The 18,640-nt window shown below is 43.7% G+C and overlaps 1 protein-coding gene and 1 long non-coding RNA gene across 2 annotated transcripts in view; both read left to right on the forward strand.

The window, feature by feature from the left end:
• HTRA1 (HtrA serine peptidase 1) overlaps window positions 1–2,608 on the forward strand; it is a 32,932-nt gene extending 30,324 nt beyond the window's left edge. Inside the window, exon 9 of the mRNA XM_071446362.1 lies at window positions 1,879–2,608. Within this exon, the coding sequence (XP_071302463.1) occupies window positions 1,879–2,047 (169 nt within the window). The 3' untranslated portion in view covers window positions 2,048–2,608. The remainder of the gene's footprint in view (window positions 1–1,878) is intronic.
• Window positions 2,609–15,822: 13,214 nt separating this feature from the next.
• LOC139599207 (uncharacterized) lies at window positions 15,823–18,487 on the forward strand. The gene is made up of 3 exons (XR_011682188.1): window positions 15,823–16,068; window positions 17,174–17,212; window positions 18,452–18,487. It is a non-coding gene; the product is annotated as an uncharacterized lncRNA (long non-coding RNA).
• Window positions 18,488–18,640: the final 153 nt, after the last annotated feature.

Here is an 18,640-nt window from a genome sequence, read left to right on the forward strand (position 1 = left end):
GAAGCTGCTTGGGGCAGGCATACATTGCATTTTAGGAAGACTGCAAGGATGGCTGGATGGTGTTTTTTGGGGCAGTTTGGGTGTAAGATAACAGTGCTAGCTGTCTAGTGTGCTTTCTGAACTACTGCTGTGTTTGTAGATGACCCTTGTTGGCAGTGCTCGTCAGGCAGAGCACTGGTGGGTGTGAAGGAAGGTGTAGGAATGATTTGGCTGCTCCAGTGTGGGGCTGGAGCTGCTGCCTTGGTGTTCAGGTTCAACCTGAAGGTGCAGAACAGTCTTTTTAGGAGTGTGAGTGATAGCATAGAGTGGGAAAGGGACTTTGGAGAGGGAGAAGAAATGTGAGGCAATGTACCCAAATGTGATGGGAGACCCAGGTCAAGATGCTCCATCCAAAGGCTGGCCTGGCAGTTAAAATGCAGCCCATGTTGGCTCTGTCCTCCCACTCCCAGTCCTCTGGCCCAGAGGTTTCCTTCTTCTGCTGGACTGTCCAGCACATGCTGTGTAGATGTGTGGTGTTTGTGAGGTCCCCCGGACGAGGTGAGAGATGAGAATTTGACTCCATGTTCTCAGAAGGCTGATTGATATGATATGATATTATATAGAAATTATATACTAAATCTATACTAAAGAAGGAAAAAGATACATCAGAAGGCTAAACAAGAATGATAATGAAAGCTCATGACTGACTCCTCAGAGTCTGACACAGCTGATGATGATTGGTCATTACTTAAAAACAATTTACATGTTTGGATAAACAATCTCCAGACCACATTCCAGAGGAGCAAAACATGGAGAAGCTGAGGTTTCTCATCTACCCAGGAGAAGAAATCCTGGCGAGGGATTTTTCAGAAAATATCACAGTGACAGAGATGTGCTGGTGGGCCACAGGAGCAGAGCTGCAGTGACCTGTCCAGGCTGCATGAAAAGCCATGCAATGACTTCCTCCAGGGATATGTTTTCAGCCATTCCTCCTGCAGGCAACCAGATTTGTTGCAAACATTGGCCAAGGGCACCCTGCTCGCAGGAGACACTCGTGTCAGGCGCCTTCTGTGGGTGGAAGAGGCCGATGAGTGGTCTGTGGTTTTGTGAAGGATTATGCTTCTGAAGGGTTGAATCATGTCTGATCTGTCTTGGTTAATTTTTCCATCGCTTGGAGCCAGATCGTTGTGCAAGACCGGGCAAGATGTTGTGGTCTGTGGCATCCCTCACCAGCCATTTCTTGGTGCTGGCAGCAGCTCCAGCCAAGCCTGGGGAGAGACACAGCCCTGGTTCTGCCCTGGCTTGCTTTGAGTCAGGAAGGTTCAGATTTGGAGGTCAGAAAAAGGGATTTTGGCTGATATGGGCAGCAGAGGAAGGACACATTTGATTTTTGGTGACCAAACTAGATAGTTACATGGGTTACCCTGCTCAGGTTTAAAACGTGAAGGGTGGGTGAAGTGGCTGCCAGTAAGCTCTGTATGGAGAACAGGGGCTGAAATCCCTCATTAGCACACAGTGCCACTCAGGCTGCTTCTCTGTGGGTTCAGGAACAAAAGCTTGGGAAATCCCCCCTCTAAAATCAATCTGCTTTGTTGCAATTATTTTAGAAGACAGATATCAACACCTAGGATCTTTATTGCAGAATTAACTGCTATTTGCAACAGCAAATTCCTTTGAAGGCAGTGAAATATGGGATTCATACATCCATCACATCCTGAGGTTTCTGCACTTCATTGTAACCTTCACTGCTCCATAAATCCTGATTTCTTTCCTCACGGCTGCCATGGCTGCAGAGCTGCTGCTGGGTGGGAAATAATAATAATAATCCAGAAATAATTTTTTTTCGCCCTAAAAATAAAACTGCAATTCTAATAACACATTGCTGCTTTGTGTTTTCAGTGGTGGCCTGAAGGACAACGATGTGATTATAAGCATCAATGGGCAGTCCATAAGCTCAGCCAGTGATGTCAGTGACATCATTAAAAAGGACAGTACCTTGCACATGGTCGTACGCAGGGGCAACGAAGATGTGATGCTCACAGTAGTTCCCGAGGAAATCGACCCCTAACCAGAAACATGAGCTGGATTTCATGTTTTCTTTTAACAGCAATGGACTGCTTGTATTCTCTCTGCTGGTACAGGAAAACGTTAGACTTCTGACCGACATTCTGCTTGTTCAGTGGATTAGTATTGGCCAACAGAGTAACTTCTACTAGGTTTAAGGTGCAAAATCAGTGTAATTTCACATACTCCAGATGATAATTTTTCTTTTTCCTTCTGTATTATGTATGCAATGTATTCTTTACTGGCTTTTACATCCCCTGCTTAACGAATCGATGTTTGCTTCCCTGTGTTGAGTAGATTTCCTGTCATTTCCTCTAAGACTTAAACAAAACACAACCCATGCACACAATGTGTGTTGTGGCATTCAGGTATTTATAGGTTAGCTGTGTTTTAACTGGAAATGCCATTGTAAAGGAGTAGTCAGCCTAAAAGAAAGCACAATTGGGAAATAAAGTTTGGTTTATAAACACAAAAGGAATCCCAACCCAAATAACCTCCCGAGGACCCCGTGCAGGACTTTAATACTATGATATTTTCCTAGTGTTATTAAAAGAATTCAACAGTACCTCTTGTGAGTGACTCATTTTGCTTCCCCTCATGGAGTGGTTTTCTTTGCATGGCACATCTGCCTGGTGGTCTCCTTTTAATCATCATTTAATCACATGACTTATTTTCCAGAATGTGCCTTGTGTTTGTGCTTTTGTGCAATCTGTTCTCCTCAGCAAGGCTGGGTTGAATTTGTCATATTGCCTGTGTCTTTCCAGATGTTAATGCATTTTCCTTACTGTTTTAATTACAACTCCACCAATGCCTGGAATCTCTTTGCCCACTGTAGAAATTGCCATATGGTGGATCACAGAATCTCATACCATTCTGATTCAGATATCAGGATGTCTGTAACCATTTAGACCTGGCCTTAAGCTCTTTAAAACAGGCCTGATTTATCCAAATCTGGAGTGCTGGTGTGTGTATGGACCTGGTTTTGGCTCTGGGATATTGGGCATTCCTCTAACAGGCATTAATCTTCATACATATGTTTATTGATGCCCTTGAAGCTTGGGGGTGGTGAGTGGGTTTGTCTTGTTGTGAAGGAAAACAATCAGCTACACCTAATTACAAGGTAATTACTCATGGGCTAAATAATAGGCTAAGCAGCCTTTTCTTTCCTCTGTTGTAACACGTATTTCAGAGAATAAATCCAAGGGCTGCAGACAAGTTTTGGTGACTGTCATTCCTCAACAGGCTCTTCTTTTAGAAAAAGAATGTTTTAGTAAACCTCTCCAGCTGGGTCGCTGGCAGTTTATGGTTTTTAAAGAAAGGGCTCTATTCCACCCAAATGCAGCAATAAATCCTCGAGAGCTGGATTCCTGACAGGGCTCCTTCTCCTCCCAGCTGTATTTCAGCTCTGGTTCAGTTTATCCCAATTTAAGGAGCCTTCCCATCCCCAGCTGCCAGTGCCTGCCCTTGCTCACCTGGATCACTGTAATTTTACACAGTGTGTGGCATTAATTAATTGCAGTGTGCCTTTCAGTGCAGTATTGTCTCCTGGCAGGATGGAACACCTCATTACCACCCTGTGCCATGGCTGTGGAAAATCACCCGTGTGAAAATCTGCCCAAGCACTGGCAGTCTGCAATCCTTTCTAGCTCAAAAAATCCAAAGGATGGGCTTGCAGAAGTGTTCTGTAGCATCTTTGCACTGCAAGCTCATCTTGCTGATGTTGATTGATGTTCCAGCTCACAGCTGAAGTGGTGATCTGTTTTGCAGTCTGCTTGTGCCCTGTGTAGCACAGAGTGGTGACACACAGCTCTCAGCAAAAATGAGTTTAAAAATCACCTGCCTTCTCTAGCACTCCACCTAACCCAACTAGCAAAAATTAAACTAAAGCCCCAAAGCCAGGAAATTGTATTTAAAACCAAAGTTATTTTTCATCTGCCTTTTTATTTCAAAACAAGCGCTTGCACAATTTGCAGAGCTGATTGATTCTCTTTGTTGCTGTTGCTTGTTGTTGTGGTCTCTTAATATGCAAACTCATTAATTTTCTTTGTGTGGGCATTAGGAAAGAAGCAAATGAAATTCTGCAAATGGTTTTCCTAGGTCACTGGGATTAGTGAAATATTTGACCAGAATTCTAGCCCTGAGCTCCATGCAGTGGGATGTGAGATGGTCTCATATTGCAGCCATTCGCTTTGAAAGTGGTTTTCTGACTTTTCTTAATTTGTCATTAATTTCTGTGCAGTGGATATTGGTAACCAAATGAATATCATATGGAAAATATTAATATTTAGAATTTACTTTCCTTGTATCCAATCATGCAGCTACCCAGATGGTTTCTGACAAAAGTATTCTCCAAATGATTATTAAATATTTGAACTAAGATTACTGATTAGCAGAGATGTGGAAGCAAAGTTTTTCTTTCAAGACAATTGATTACCATGTATTTTTGATGTGGGGTTATAGATCTGGAATGGTTTCTATTCTTTGTTGCTTCAGCAGACAGTTCTTTCCAAAATGCACTTGAAAATACTTTGTACAGAAAATCTTTGGCACAGTTTGTTTAAATATCAGTTTCCTGGAAGTTTTATGAAGTGTTGGATGCTATATCAGGGAAATTGGACGTTCTGGCTTGATTTTCAGTATTTTGGAGCCTCTGAAATGGAAAGTTGCTGTGTGTGATGCTGAGTAGATGGCTACGTGTGCTACACTTGGAGGTGGTTTTGAAAGGCAAGTTCACTTATTCCATAAGGGAAAGGTCTTGAGCTGTAAAAAATGGTCATGACTAACAATTGTCTGGTTTTTGTAGCTTAAAAGCCAAGAAGTAAAATTCTGTAATTTCATTGCCAGAGAACTTCTTCTTTTTTCTTTTATTTTCCCCCTCCTTACCTAGAACTATTTTGTATTCGTGCTAAGGTATCTGAGGATATTTTTAAAACCACATCTTTCCAACCTCTGGTGAGAGGGACGTTAGTAAGGCATGATTAGATTATGAACAGGTTCTTATTGTATGTCAGAAAAGCACTGCAGAACTAACTGCACTGATTATCTATTAAACTGATTAAAGTGCAGCTGCAAATACCCAGGAGGAGCAGTAGTGATGAAGGCAGAAGTCACCAGCCCAGAGCAGGGCATGATGAGAGCAGTGAGAATTCAGTCTGGGTGCTGGTAGGTCACTGTGTGAGTCCTTTTCAGGTCTCCTCAATCCCCAATCCCCATCTCTTGTGCAAGATGCTGGCAGGGAAGTCAGAGCTGGACACTCTGGCCCCAGGATTTGAGCCAGTTCAGCCTCTTTGTACCATTCCTCTGTAAATATGCAATAACTAGATCAGTTAAGGATTGTTTATTGCATAAAACTGCTGCTAAAACTAGTGCATATGTAAATTGACTAATTGGGCAGAGAAAGTAAAGAAAGAAACATCAGTTTAAGCTATCTACATCTGCTGGGAAGTTTTTCTCCAATTTTCAGGGTTTTGTTTAGTAGTCATGGTGCTGCAGCATCTGTCCCCATAAACTTTCTGAGGAAGTGGTAATAATTAGCAACTGATTAGAAGGAAAATGAGTCAGAGCTAAAGCATACGAGTCAAATTTACTTCATGTGGTAAAGAATTCTATTTAGTAGCTTGAAAATACTGCATAACATGCTGGAGAAGAAAACTAAATATTTTTTCTGTTCATTCCTTTTCTGTTCAGTGTTTATGCAGAGACCACAGTGATTTTCAGAAAGTTTGCTATGTGGATATTTGAGGAGATGAACTGTGGTAACAGCACTGCAGTGTAATCTGCCTTTCCCCTCCGAAATGGAGCTAATGGTGCAGACCACCCCTCCACAGAGGAAAATACATTTGTGGGGTGTTATTGATGGTGATTCAGGCTGTGTCCATGCAGTGATTGTAGGATTTGCTGTGTCTGCCTGGACAAGCCCTTTCCCAAAGTCCCTGAAAGCTGAGAGAGAAGCAGCAGCCCTTGGGCATGACCCCACAGCTGCTGTCCTCTAGGGAAAAAAGGTATTTTTCATAGAATTCAGAGAATGAATTGGGTTGGAAGAGACCTTAAAGACCATCTGGTCCCATGGGCAGGGCCACCTTCCATTATCCCAGGCTGCTCCAAGCCCCATCCAACCTGGCCTTGGACACTGCCAGGGATCCAGGGAGAGCCACAGCTTCTGAGGACAACCTGTCCATAGGAACCTGTGGACAGGTAAGTCCACAAGAGGGCGAATTGAAGCTCAAAACCCATCCCCAGCCTCTGTGGAAGCTGAGTCAGGAAGTGTCACTGTGATTTGGGTGACCTCCTGCAGGAGCAGGGGAATGCAGGGCGAAAAGAAGATGTCCATGGAAGTCTGAACTTGGTGTCTGGTCAGAAAGAAGTGCTGAAAGCTGTTCTCATAAAAATGTATTCCAATTTCCAAGGAACTAGGCAGTTCTGGCAAGGAAAAAGTAGATTTTGTCTGCATCTCATCTCTGGTAAGTTCATGAGTCTGGCAAGGAAGGAGAGTCGACTGTCTGATTTGGAAAACCAGAATGTTTCAGCCTGCTGTGACTGTTTGAAAGTTCTTTGCACTTGTAAGAAAAAGAAATCAACCCACCAACCTGCAAATCAGCCAGGAACAGAAATATAACAGAAATATATTAAATATAACAGAAAAGAAGCTCTAGCTGCCACTCTGGTGCAAAACAAACCTGTAATAAAACCCAACTGTAATTAACAGAGGAATAAATGTACATTTCCTCATATCTCAATCAACATTTGACTTGGAGGTCAGGATCCTGAAAGGAAACCTTCCTTTTGAAGAGAAGTTGGCAAAAGAATGCTTCATTTCACCTGTGTGGTTAGTGGGAGATCAATATTTTACTCGTGTAACAGAGAAGGGTTTACAGCCATGAAAATGTTACATTTGCATGAACAGCTATGTAAAAGATAATGATAGACTGAAGCTATGACACACATCTCGGGTTTGTTTGGAAGTCTAATAATTTTGCTTTTATTTATCCTCAGCTAAAGGGTTTTAATGTTTGTTTGTTTAACAAAAAAGCACTTCCACAGAGAAGGCAGGGCTGTGCAAAAGGAAAAGCTCCACTGGGATCAGTTCCAGCCTGTGCAGTGAGCTCCTGCAGGCACTACACTGCAAACCTTTCCACTCCTGCAAAGGGCTGCCTTTATTGCCTGGAGAACAGACCAGGATTTTATTTCCCCTTCAATAAAAAGCCAAAGGTCTCTGCTCAACACTGTCTCTGCCCAGGAGAAAAAGAAACAATAAGAGCAAACCCCAACCCACATATGTTCACATTTGCTTTGTTACCCTGATCCTGGATGCTGCAGCTCCACTCGTGGCACAATTGTCCTGAAGACAGAGGACAATTGTCCTCAGGGATTGTTTTATTCTCTTTCAGGTTGCATTTTCTATCCTTGTCCTCACTACTGGACACATTTTTCAGTGTGTCCAGATCCTTTTTGTGGTGCCCAGTCTGGACACAGCAGCATATTGAGAGAGTAAAGAGACTCAGAAGATACAGCACTTCATCTATCTGTAACTAGCATGGGGTGATGTTATATAGCATTATACTCACTTTATGGCTCTGGTTTCAGTCTGGGAGTGTTTGAAATTGCAGCCTGAAGATTGACTAAGACAGAATTTACTTTCTCATCTTCGTCACTGAAGTGCTTTAGACTTGTTTAAACAGAAGTGGTAGGAGCTTTATTCCTAAAATAGAAAGGGTTGATTATTTCATCTACCCCAATCCAGGTGTCATCATATCCAGGTGTTACCTACCACAGGCAAATCTTTACATCAATTTAATATAACTTCATGTGATTATAACATGCTATTAACCACCTGTTATGTAATTACAGATCCTGCTATTTAGAATCAACCATTATTTATTACATTCAAATATAATAATTGCCTGTGCAAACCCCTTGATCCAAAATGATATACACAAATTATATTACATTAACAATGTTGTTATTACTAAAACCTGAAGCTTGCACTCATTACAGGAGAAAAATTACAGCAACCTACCAAACATTTGCACTTAATAAAATTATTAATATTTTGAACAAAAATGCAGTCTTTCAGATGAGGTTAGCTTCTGGATTTTGGGATGCCCACATTAAAATCTGATCTATGGTAATTCATTTCCTTAAGTATGTTTTTTCTGCCTGTATTTCTCCTGGGCCACAGGGACTCAGAAGGGTTAATAGAGGATTTCTAAGGTAAGCCTTTGTCCAAGAGAAGTGGATTTAGGGTCTCCTGTGGAAGTGGGCACTGCTCAGAAAGCCAACAAGATGGACAGTCAGCACTGAGCTTGCAGCAGTGAGACAGCTTTGTGTTTATTATCAAAGGAATTTTTCCTTTTTCTATTGTTTGAGCCATTCTGTGGCAGATCCTGAATGGGAGTGTGGAAAAGGTGCCCTGTTGTTTCAGGTGTCATTGAAAGTGAAGTAGTTCAGCAGGATGCTGGTGCACTGAGGAAGGTGGCAGGGCTGGCTGTTGATAAGAAATGTGGTTTTCTGAGAGGATTTTGCCTGGTACTTCATTATTGTGATGGGCTGCCTGTATGTATTTTATAAAGTGGAGATTGTAACTCTTGCAGTCTTGTAATCTGTTTGGGATCTGCTTTAGGGCATTTTCTGTTTCTGGATCAGATCCTTGCCAAACCTCAGCCACAGCAGGGAAATTGTGCTTCCAGGAGAATCTGCTTCAGCAAAGAAATAGGATTGTTTTATTGACAACAATGGCCACAGAAAATGATTTCCAGACACTGGGCAGTGGCTCTGAAGAGAAAGGAATGGGAAATGGCACAGGAACCTAAGGGAGAAAAGAGCCTTGATGTGATCCCAAAGCTCCTGTGGAAGGGCAGGGAGAGCTGGGGCTGTCTCCACTGGGAGCATCAGTGCCAGGCTGCAGCTGGGGCTCCTGCCTGGTCCCTCAGAGCAGGGACCTGCTTGGATCTCTGAGTGGGATGGTCCCAGGAATCTGCCTTAAATGTCTGAATTTCTGCCACTTGGTGTTGGAAGTCAGTTTTGCCTCCAAATACAACTGCAGAACTCAGTCCCATGTCTGTGCTGGTCAAACAGCTGTTCCCCTCATGAAGGACAGTTTTGTCCTTTTTGTCGTTTAAATGACTTTATGGATACAATCTCTCCTTTTTAACACAAATGCTCTTGGCATTGAGGTTTTTTACTCTGGCTGTGGTCTTATTCCTTTTGTCAGGGTGGCAGAAGAGTTTGATGCAATTTCAGCCATATTGGGAATAGGAGGCAGCACTGCAAGGTTTATAACCAGCAGCAATCAGCCCAGCTGAATTAATGAAACCATTGTCCTAAATTCAAAACCAGGTGGGATAGATTGTTTAGGAAGCTGGCCAAGATATATAGGCAAAAGTATGTGTTAATAATACATAGCACTGTTTCTTTATGCAGGGGGTGACTACGTGGGAAGATTGTCAATATTTGTTTGATAGCAATGTTAAACTTCATTTAATGACAAAATAAAATGTTTTAGCATTTTGGGGGTAAAGGAACTCATGGCAGGTTGTGAGCATGAGCACCAACTTTGGGTTTGGAGCTCTTAGTTACAAGTGAATGTGAATTTTCGAGCTGTGAAAGCTGTCAAGTGCTTCTGGTTATCCTTAAGTTTATGGCAACGTTTTTACTCTTCAGTGAAATTTCATGGGATTGTGGTTTAATGGATCATTCCTCTAATTATTTTCCTTTCTTGGTTCAGCAAACAATAAAATCTTTCAGACCCACCCTCCTCCTGCAAATCACAGCAGTGCATTTTTCAGTTTCTGCGGTTTGTTGGGTAACAGATCAAATTTGTTCAACAAACATAAAGCAAGATCCAGGGGAGATCTGGGATGGATGAAAGCTGAACTGCCCTTCCCTTATCTCTTGCTGGCCTCAGTTGCCGAAACCTTGGAGGTATTTAAATTTAATTTTTGAAACTGGGACATTTAGCAACTGTCAAAAAGGTCAGAAATGGTGGCAGATATCGGAGTGCCAGATGAGGGTACTGAAGAGAGGAAAGCAGAAGATATTTTCTCTCTGAGCAGTGGTGGTTCCCATCTTAAAATGGCTTAAGAGTTATTCTGTTCAGCAAAGAAACGTCCCAGGTCAAATCCAACACTCTCATCCCAGAAAACCAACCTAAACACTGGATTGCCAGGTGGACAGGGTGAGGGAGGTCTCTGCTTCTACCTCTGTGGTGCCAGGCATGGAGAATTGCAGGGTAAGGAGCAGCTTTCTGCATTTTAAAGGTTGTTTGAAAGTGTTGAAACCTCAGTCCTAGTCCCTACTCTAGGTCTCATCATTGTCTCTGTTGCAGTAGCTGTTTGTGTAGATCTTGGGTATTAAGACATCCTAATGACAAGGAAATCCTCAACAATTATATTTTTCATTTATTTTTCCATTGCTGTTGATGCTTAATCAATCTTAACAGCTGCAGACCTGAGTGTGTTGGTTTAAGGAGCGGTGACTTGACGTTCATACAGAGGAATATGTTGTGTTCTGATATGGTATGTAAAATATTGGGGTATTTGCTACCAGAAAGTAAACAGGGATCAAAGAGTTCCTGTTCTGCACAATGTCCCCTTGCTTTAAGGTCAAAGATTTCCCTTATCTCATACTTATATTTGGTAAACAAATTTTGTTGCGTTCCAAGAGGTTGGTGCTCATTAATTGGGGTGGGTTGGAGCCAGTGGAGGTCTGGGAGAGGGAGGAGTGTTGGTTGCAGATGAGGTGCAACCAACAGCAGCATAAAATGAGACAAGACACAAGTGTCCTTTCATCTGCCTAGTGCTTTTCCCAAATAATCCCAATTTCCTCAACATCTCTTCCAAACATGGGAGAGAACTCAAAAATAGCAGAGCTGGTTGCCTAATAAATGCTTCAACTGAAATCTTTCACTGGCTCAAAGGAACTGTGTCTCAAGCTCTTCAAGCTTTAAATAATAGATTGGTTCAATTTTCTATGACTTTACTTGAAACATCTTGTTATGACAGGTCCAGAACAGAAATTTTTTACACTTTAGTATTTTGATCAAAATTAAATTCTTTGCTGAATTCAGCCTGAATTTGTGCTGAGCCTTTTTTCTCCCTGTTTTTCAACTCTGCTTCTGGCTGGAGCATGGTTACTGCTCTGGAATGTCAGAGATTGTAAGAGCTGAATTGAGGGATGCAGGACTCCAGGCAGCTCTCCAAAATGCAGTTTATTCCATCCAAGAGGTTACAGCAGTCCAGGGCTGTGGATGACAGAGCTGTGCCCACAGCTGTCAGCTCCAGCTGCAGGCAGGCCTGGAGACCCCTTGGTTTTGGTTACAATGCATTATAGACTTTTCTTTGCTGAGCATCTTAATACAGAAGAACCAATCTATCCCTTAACTTTTATCTATAGCTCATCATAACTACCATAATTACCATATTCATGTTACTGTTCTCCAATCACTAACAGTCAGTACATTACAGTTTAAGCCAGAAGTTGTTATTCAATTTTCTTGCAGTGGAAAATTCTTAGGCCTTTTTTTCTACTTTTTCTCTTTCTCTACTTTTCTACTTGCAACTTTGCTGCCTTGTTTGCCTGTGCTCTCTTTCTGCTTGGTAAAAACATCTTCTTGTTTGGGGTGGGTTTATCCCTTGCTCTAAGTCACAAAAACCCCTTCTAACTAACACACCCTTTGCTTTCTTGGTTATCCAGTGAGACTGGCTCAGCAATTCTTTTCTTCTGTATCAAAATTTGCTTCCATCTCTATTCTTTCATCAGACTCTATATTTTAATAATCTTTCTGCTAAGTACACATATCTGTGAGACTTTCTTGTCAAACTTTCATCCTTCCCAGCAACAGATCCTGAGTATCATGATAACAACAAAATTGTTTCCCTTTACAGCCCTTGATGGAGAGCAGTCCCCACCTGCTTACCTGGATGCTCTCACCCCTAACTCACCAGGCAGGAGCTGTTTGGCCAAACCCTCTCCGCCCTGCTCTGAGCTGCTGGTGTGGACCCAGATTTCCTCTTGGGGGTGACACAGGCAGGATGGGAGCAGAGAGGAGTGGGCTGGGAAGGAGCTGCAAGCCAGGAGAGAGAGGGGACAAGAGGAATGAAGGGAGGAGACCCCACAGCCATGCAGGGGGAGCTCAGTGTCTCTGTGTTTGTCTGCAGTGGTGGCTTCTCTGCGCCTCTACCTTGCAACCAAGATCTTTAATTGGTTCTGGTCCAGCTGTGCACGGGCTCTCAGACATCCATGGTGAGCACAGGCAGAGTTGGATAATGAGAACAGCATTAAGGGGTGCAGAGGGAATCTCCAGAGGGTCAGTGGGATGGCTGTAGGGCTGAGCCAAGCAGCTGGAGATGACAGGGACAGAGCAGTGCCAGCAAACCTTCTACAGGGAAAGACAATTTGACCCTGTTTTCTCTCCTTGCCAGATGCACCACTGTATTTAAGGGACACTTTTGTAACTTAACAGCCAGTGAGAAATAGAACCAAGTGCAGCAGAGGGGTGGCAGGAGGCCTGTCAGGAGGGGAATGGTGTTCCCACGGCCAGGCTGCAAGGCTGTGTCCAGTGCCAGATTAAATCATTTCATCTTCCCCATCCCAAGCAAACAAAGCTCAATCATAAATCTTGATTTCCTGATGCAATGAAACCATTCCTGCCTTACAATTTGCTTTGGTGTCACTTGTGCAAACAAAGCTTTGCACAGAGGTGCAAGGAAAGCGAACAGATGGGGAGAGTGGACAGGGAGCAGGGAACTGTGTGCCAGGGGGGCTATTTCAGCTTGGGATGAGTGATTGGTACCTCCTTTCTGGCCCTTGCCACGCCCTCTTGTAGGGGAGAAGCATCACTGATGCTAGAATAGAAGTTATGGCAACAATTGAATTTGAAGGAGTTACTGGGAGCTGACTGCTTATAACAATTAATTTAAAAGCGTGAACAACTTGCATCCTTTCTTCTATCCAAAGGACAAGCATCTCATTGCATAGCTGACTTTTAAAGAAAGCATGGATCCAAATGAAATTAGTGTCTCCACACATTCCCATCAAGTTCCAAGCTCTGGTTAAATGAACCAAGAGTGAAGAAAATGCCCCACTCCATCAGCCATCCCAGCTGGTGGGAAGAAAGGTGCAAAAACCAGGTCAGTACCAGAGCCCCATTTTGCTGCTGGCTCTTTTGCTCACAGAAAGGGTGATAAAGCTCTGGAATGGCTGCCCAGGGAGGTGCTGGAGTCCCCATCCCTGGGTGTGTTTAACAAAGCCTGGATGTGGCACTGGGTGCCAGGGTTGAGTTGAGCTGTTGGGGATGGGTTGGACTCAATGATCTTGAAGGTCTCTTCCAACCCAGTGATTCTGTGAATTCTGTAAATTCTGTAAATTCTGTGAATTTTTTTAGTGACCACTGCAAATGAAGCAAATTAAATTAAATGGAGGGGGTGGTTCAACAGGTGCCAGCTGGTGTCTTGACTACTGACCCAGCAGCTCTGGTGCTTTGGTGTGCTCCAGCCGGCCCTGCAACTGTCCCACCTCAGGGCATGGCTGAGTTGTATTTAATTATTAAACTGTATCTAAGAAAGCATGACATTCCATGCAGGAAATGAGGATTTGGGGTAGAAAATGTGAGGAACAGCCCTGTGGACACCAAAGTTAGAGGAGATGGAGGAGGAGGAGGTTGTCCTTGTGCCAGAGCTGAGATATCCCCACAATCCACAGAGGCCCCTGTGCTGGATCAAAAGGACATTTCCTGAAGGAGCTGTGGCCATGGAGAGCTGATGCTGGATTTTCCTGAAGGATGAGCTGTTGGTTTACGCTGAAGGACTGCAGCACAGGGGAAGTACCTACCAATGAGCATGAGAAAAGGGTGAGGAGGGCAGAGCAGCAGTGACAAACTGCCAGGGACTGACCACAGCCCCCTGTGCCACTCAGACAGGGGCAAGGTACAGCAGTGGCATGAAGAAGTGACCTTGAGCCTGGCAGAAGTGGGAGTGGGGAAGGTGTTGTTTAAGTTGTATGTGTTTCTCACTTTACAAGTCTATTTTAATTGGCAATCAAGTTATTTTTCTATAAGCTGAATCTGTTTTCCGTGTGACAATAAGTGATTTCCCCATCCTTATCTCAACCCATGAACTTCTTCACCCTATTTTCTTCTGCCCTGTTGAGCAGGAAGAATGAGAGAGGGGCTTGGTGGGTGTCTTGCAGCCAAGCAAAGGCAACCCACCACACTTGCTTTTTATCTGAGGAGCTGAGGTGCTGGCTCCACACAGAGAGTGCCACTCCTGGGGTGGGATGGCCATGCAGTGGTGATTGCCACTGGGACCTGTGTGCACCAGTCACCATGAGTGGGGGGTTGTCTCACATGTTCTCTTTTTGTGTTCAATAGTACCATTTTTGTTGATTTCTGAATGGTTTTGCTCTGGTTGTATTTTTCTTTCATCTCTCTATGTCTGCCACAGCTGCCCCACTGTGTTTACCAAGCCCCAGCCCTCACCTCCTCCAGTCCTTCCAAAAGACCACTTCCTCCACCTGCCTTGCAAAGCCATGAGAATAAAAGTCTCCCTGTGTTTACAGAGCCAACAAACTGTGTGCATGTCTAACAAACTAATCCTTCCATTCTCCCCCCATCCTCACCATGGAGTTTGCGCCTCCTTTCTCCTTTTGAGCTTCCTTTGGCTCTCCTGTGCTGTGTGAGGTTGAGTTTGGTCACTTGCTGTTCCAGGACTGTTGCATTGCATGGTTCAGGAGGCACAAGAAACCTGTTCCTGAGGTTCTGAGAAGTAATTTGTTTGCCAATCAGTAATAAATCCAAAACTAACAGCAGGAACAACCAGGATGTCAAATTCTTATCTACTAGAAGTTTCTGCACATTCTCTCTAGAAAACAAAATGCAGAATTCTGAGTTACACAGCCTACTAAGACCCTGAGACTTTTTAAAGATTGATTGAATTTTGAATATAACCTTGCTTTGAATTGAGTCTTGGACCAGGGGCTCTTCCAGGCTAAGTAGCTCCGTGATTCTCAGGTTTTAATAGTGTTCAAATATTGCCAAATTTGCTGTGCAAATGTGGGTTCCTTGATGAGCACTTGTATCCACTGAAACTTCATCATGACCTGAGATACTTTATCTTTGTAAAAATCCATTTTAAGTTCCATTGGGTGCCCTTACTTTTCTATTACCTTAAATCTGTTGTAAATCTCGGGGGACAATTGTGTAAAGAGTTCTGCCAAGCTCTTAAGAGCTTCAGAAATAGAGAATTTGGGGTGAATTTTCACTTGTTTTCTATATTTGTCCCTATCCCCAGACTTAGAGCCCTTGTTCTCTGGGAAGGTTTTGTGCAGTTCAACAATGATCAGTGTAAGACCACTGAAGTTTGGCTTGGGTTTGTGTCAAAAGTCAAAAAATTACTTTGGATGAACTTGCAGAGCTTAAACATCCTGACTCTTGCTGCCCTGGTGAGGACAGAGCACACTGAGGAATGAACAGAAAAAGAAGATTGCACTCACTTTTACTGCATGGTTTTTGTGACATCTTCTAGGACAGGGTACAAAGGGTTATTTCCCACTGTAGTCCCACCCTTCCACACTTTTGTGTTCAGTCACAAAAAGAAAAGCACATTTTGCAACAGCCTAAAAAGCAGCTTTGGATCAGTTACAGTTCAAGTAAAGGGACACGTTACATAAGTGACAGCAGGAGAACTCCCCAGCCAAGGAGGGATGGGATGGAAAAACAGCAGCTACTGCAGCCCCTTTTGATCTCTGCTTTCCCTGGATCAGATGCCAGGTATTGTCCTGCTGTAGAACCAGGAAGCTGTAAATATTGGTTTACAAATCAAACATGTGGGGATGGAAGCTGGGGAAGTGAGAGCAGAGGGGAATGCGATATTGAGCTACAGAAAGGAGAGGTTGGGCTGCTGAGCTGCACCCTCTGGGGACTCTGCCTATAAATTCTGCTCTCATCCTGCTCCAGCAGCTCCAAGGAGATGGCTGCCACCAGGATCTTGCCCTGGGTGCTGATGGTAATTCTTCACATTCAGGTGGATGCAGGTAAAGAGCCTCACTTCCAATCACCTTTGTAGCTTTCTTTCACCTTGGGCTAACGTTGGGATTTAATGGTAAAAGAAGATTTACCAGCATGGCTCAGCTCTTTTGAAAACCATGAGCAGGTCAAACCTATGAGCTGAGCAAATCAATGTTATCAAAACTGCTTAATAAATTTAATTTTTTTCCCATCATTTTTTGTAAAGAGCCTAGTAAAGGAAATTAAAATGAATATACTGCAAAGTCAATTATAACATTTTCCTATCCTTTATATTGGAACAATGGATTTAAAGACTAATAAGTATTTTCTGGACTATATACATGTTTATTTTAATGAGGGTGAGGTGTACAAACAGTGGGGTTCGTATTTGATTAGATTATAATGGAAATTATAATGGTAATTTTTGTTAGTCTAATTTCCCAGAGACTAATTCCTGTTAGGAGTGTAATTTAATTTGGTTGCAGAGTCAATGATCTGCCCAGCCACTTCCACCCCTTTGGGGACCAATGCAAATATTGGTGGGTCTGATGGGAGGGGGGATATTTCAAACAGGGTGAAATAGGATTTTCCTGTTCTAAAACCACTTTTCCCCTTTCCAGGTGAGACCTCATGACTGAGCAGGGTGCTGGCAGAGACAAAACCTTTCTTTTTCAGCAGCTGCTGCGGTGTCCTCTATGCAGGGATGGAAAAACATCAAATAGTGTTGCCACAGCTGCTGTCTTTCCACCCCTTCCACTTTCAGGTGTAAAAAGACATCCAGACCCACAAATCTGTGAATATCCAAGTGGTTACAGGTTTCCTCCCGGATTATGGGGGATTCATTCTGCTCCCTGTCCCTCTCTTCCAGCTCAGGGGCTGGGGGACCTGAGAAAACTGGTCCCACTTCAAGGCACTCCCTGGGCCACGTGCAGGTTCTGCTGGGCTCACAAAGACTGTTGATGGTTCATGGGAGAAAACACTGCTGAGGTTGACTAAAATCGACAGAAATCTCCTGCATCTCAAGTTTGTTGGCTGCAAATTGCTCCAGACTGAAACAGGGTGTGAGGAAGTTTCATGTTAAATTTGCCTTGTTGACCTTCACATCTGCCATCTTATCTTTTTCTTCTCTAGTGACAACAAGACCTCCCACAACAACTGAGTCCACGACTAGTAAGTAGAATTGATCTGATTGTTATTTTATATAATAGTGACAGATCTGTGACCCAGTCCAAAAGCACCGGGACAGAGATCAATCACCTTTCTGGGCGTGCCAGAGCCCTGTCCTGCAGGACACCTCTGATCTCTTGGTGCCACCTGGAGGCTTTCCATCAGCCCTGGCAGGGAAAACCTTCTTTGACCCAGCTAGAGAAACCAGCAGCCTGGTTGTGGTGGAATGAGTGGTGCTGGGGGTGGAAGGGAATGAGAGGGAGCTTAGACGTGGTGGGAATGTCAGCAGAACCTGGGACAGGGAGCTTCTGGAGACTCCCTTTTAACCTGCAGCTGTGGCCGATGAAAATAATGAGATGTGCAGCCTCCCTTGTCACTGGCCTTGCTCTGACCTCCTCCCCAGATATTTTCTGTCATCTTCATTTCTCTTGAGGTTTTCATTGCTTGATTTGGAGAAGGAGGCAGTTTTTCACAGCCTATTCTCATATCAGTAGCAGAGCCATCACCTCCTGATCAGGTCAGGTGAAACCAGCAGACAGAATGGAAGCATTGTTCCAGCTGAAAAGGACCTTTAAGATCATGAATTCAACCGTGAACCCCGCAGCCCCACACATTTCCATGTCTGCATGTGCCACATTTGCATGTCTTTTAAATCCCCTCAAGGGATGGCCACTCCATGGGCAGCCTGTTCTTTCCAGGAGGAGGTTTCCCTTATCTCCAGTCTGGCTTGAGGCTATGCCCTGTTATGGGGGAGAAGGGACTGACCCCAGCTGTCTGCCAGCTCCTTTCAGTGCAGCTGTGGGGAGCAATAAGGTCCCCCCTGAGCCTTCTTTCCTGCAGGCTGAGTCCCCCCAGCTCCCTTGAGTGGATCCCCACAGATCTGTGAATATCCAAGTGGTTACGGGTTTCCTCCCGGATTATGGGAGATTCATTCTGCTCCCTGTCCCTCTCTTCCAGCTCAGGGGCTGGGGGACCTGAGAAAACTGGTCCCACTTCAAGGCACTCCCTGGGCCACTTGCAGGTTCTGGTGAGCTCACAAGAGCTCACAAGAGCTCAACAAAAGACTGTTGATGGTTCATGGGAGAAAACACTGCTGAGGTTGACTAAAATCGACAGAAATCTCCTGCATCTCAAGTTTGTTGGCTGCAAATTGCTCCAGACTGAAACAGGGTGTGAGGAAGTTTCATGTTAAATTTGCCTTGTTGACCTTCACATCTGCCATCTTATCTTTTTCTTCTCTAGTGACAAGACCTCCCATAACAACTGAGTCCACGACTAGTAAGTAGAATTTATCAGATTGTTACTTTATATAATAGTGATAGATTTATGGTTTTGTCACAGTATTTATGGTTTGGAAGAAATAAAAATGATTTAAAAGCTCGCATTTTCTTTAGGGTGGGGATGGGGAATGTACATGAAAAGTAAATTATC

The sequence above is a fragment of the Agelaius tricolor genome, unplaced genomic scaffold, assembly GCF_023055355.1.
Source record: "Agelaius tricolor isolate 1412-34295 unplaced genomic scaffold, bAgeTri1.0.p SCAF_22, whole genome shotgun sequence".
In the NCBI taxonomy this organism is placed as follows: Eukaryota; Metazoa; Chordata; class Aves; order Passeriformes; family Icteridae; genus Agelaius; species Agelaius tricolor.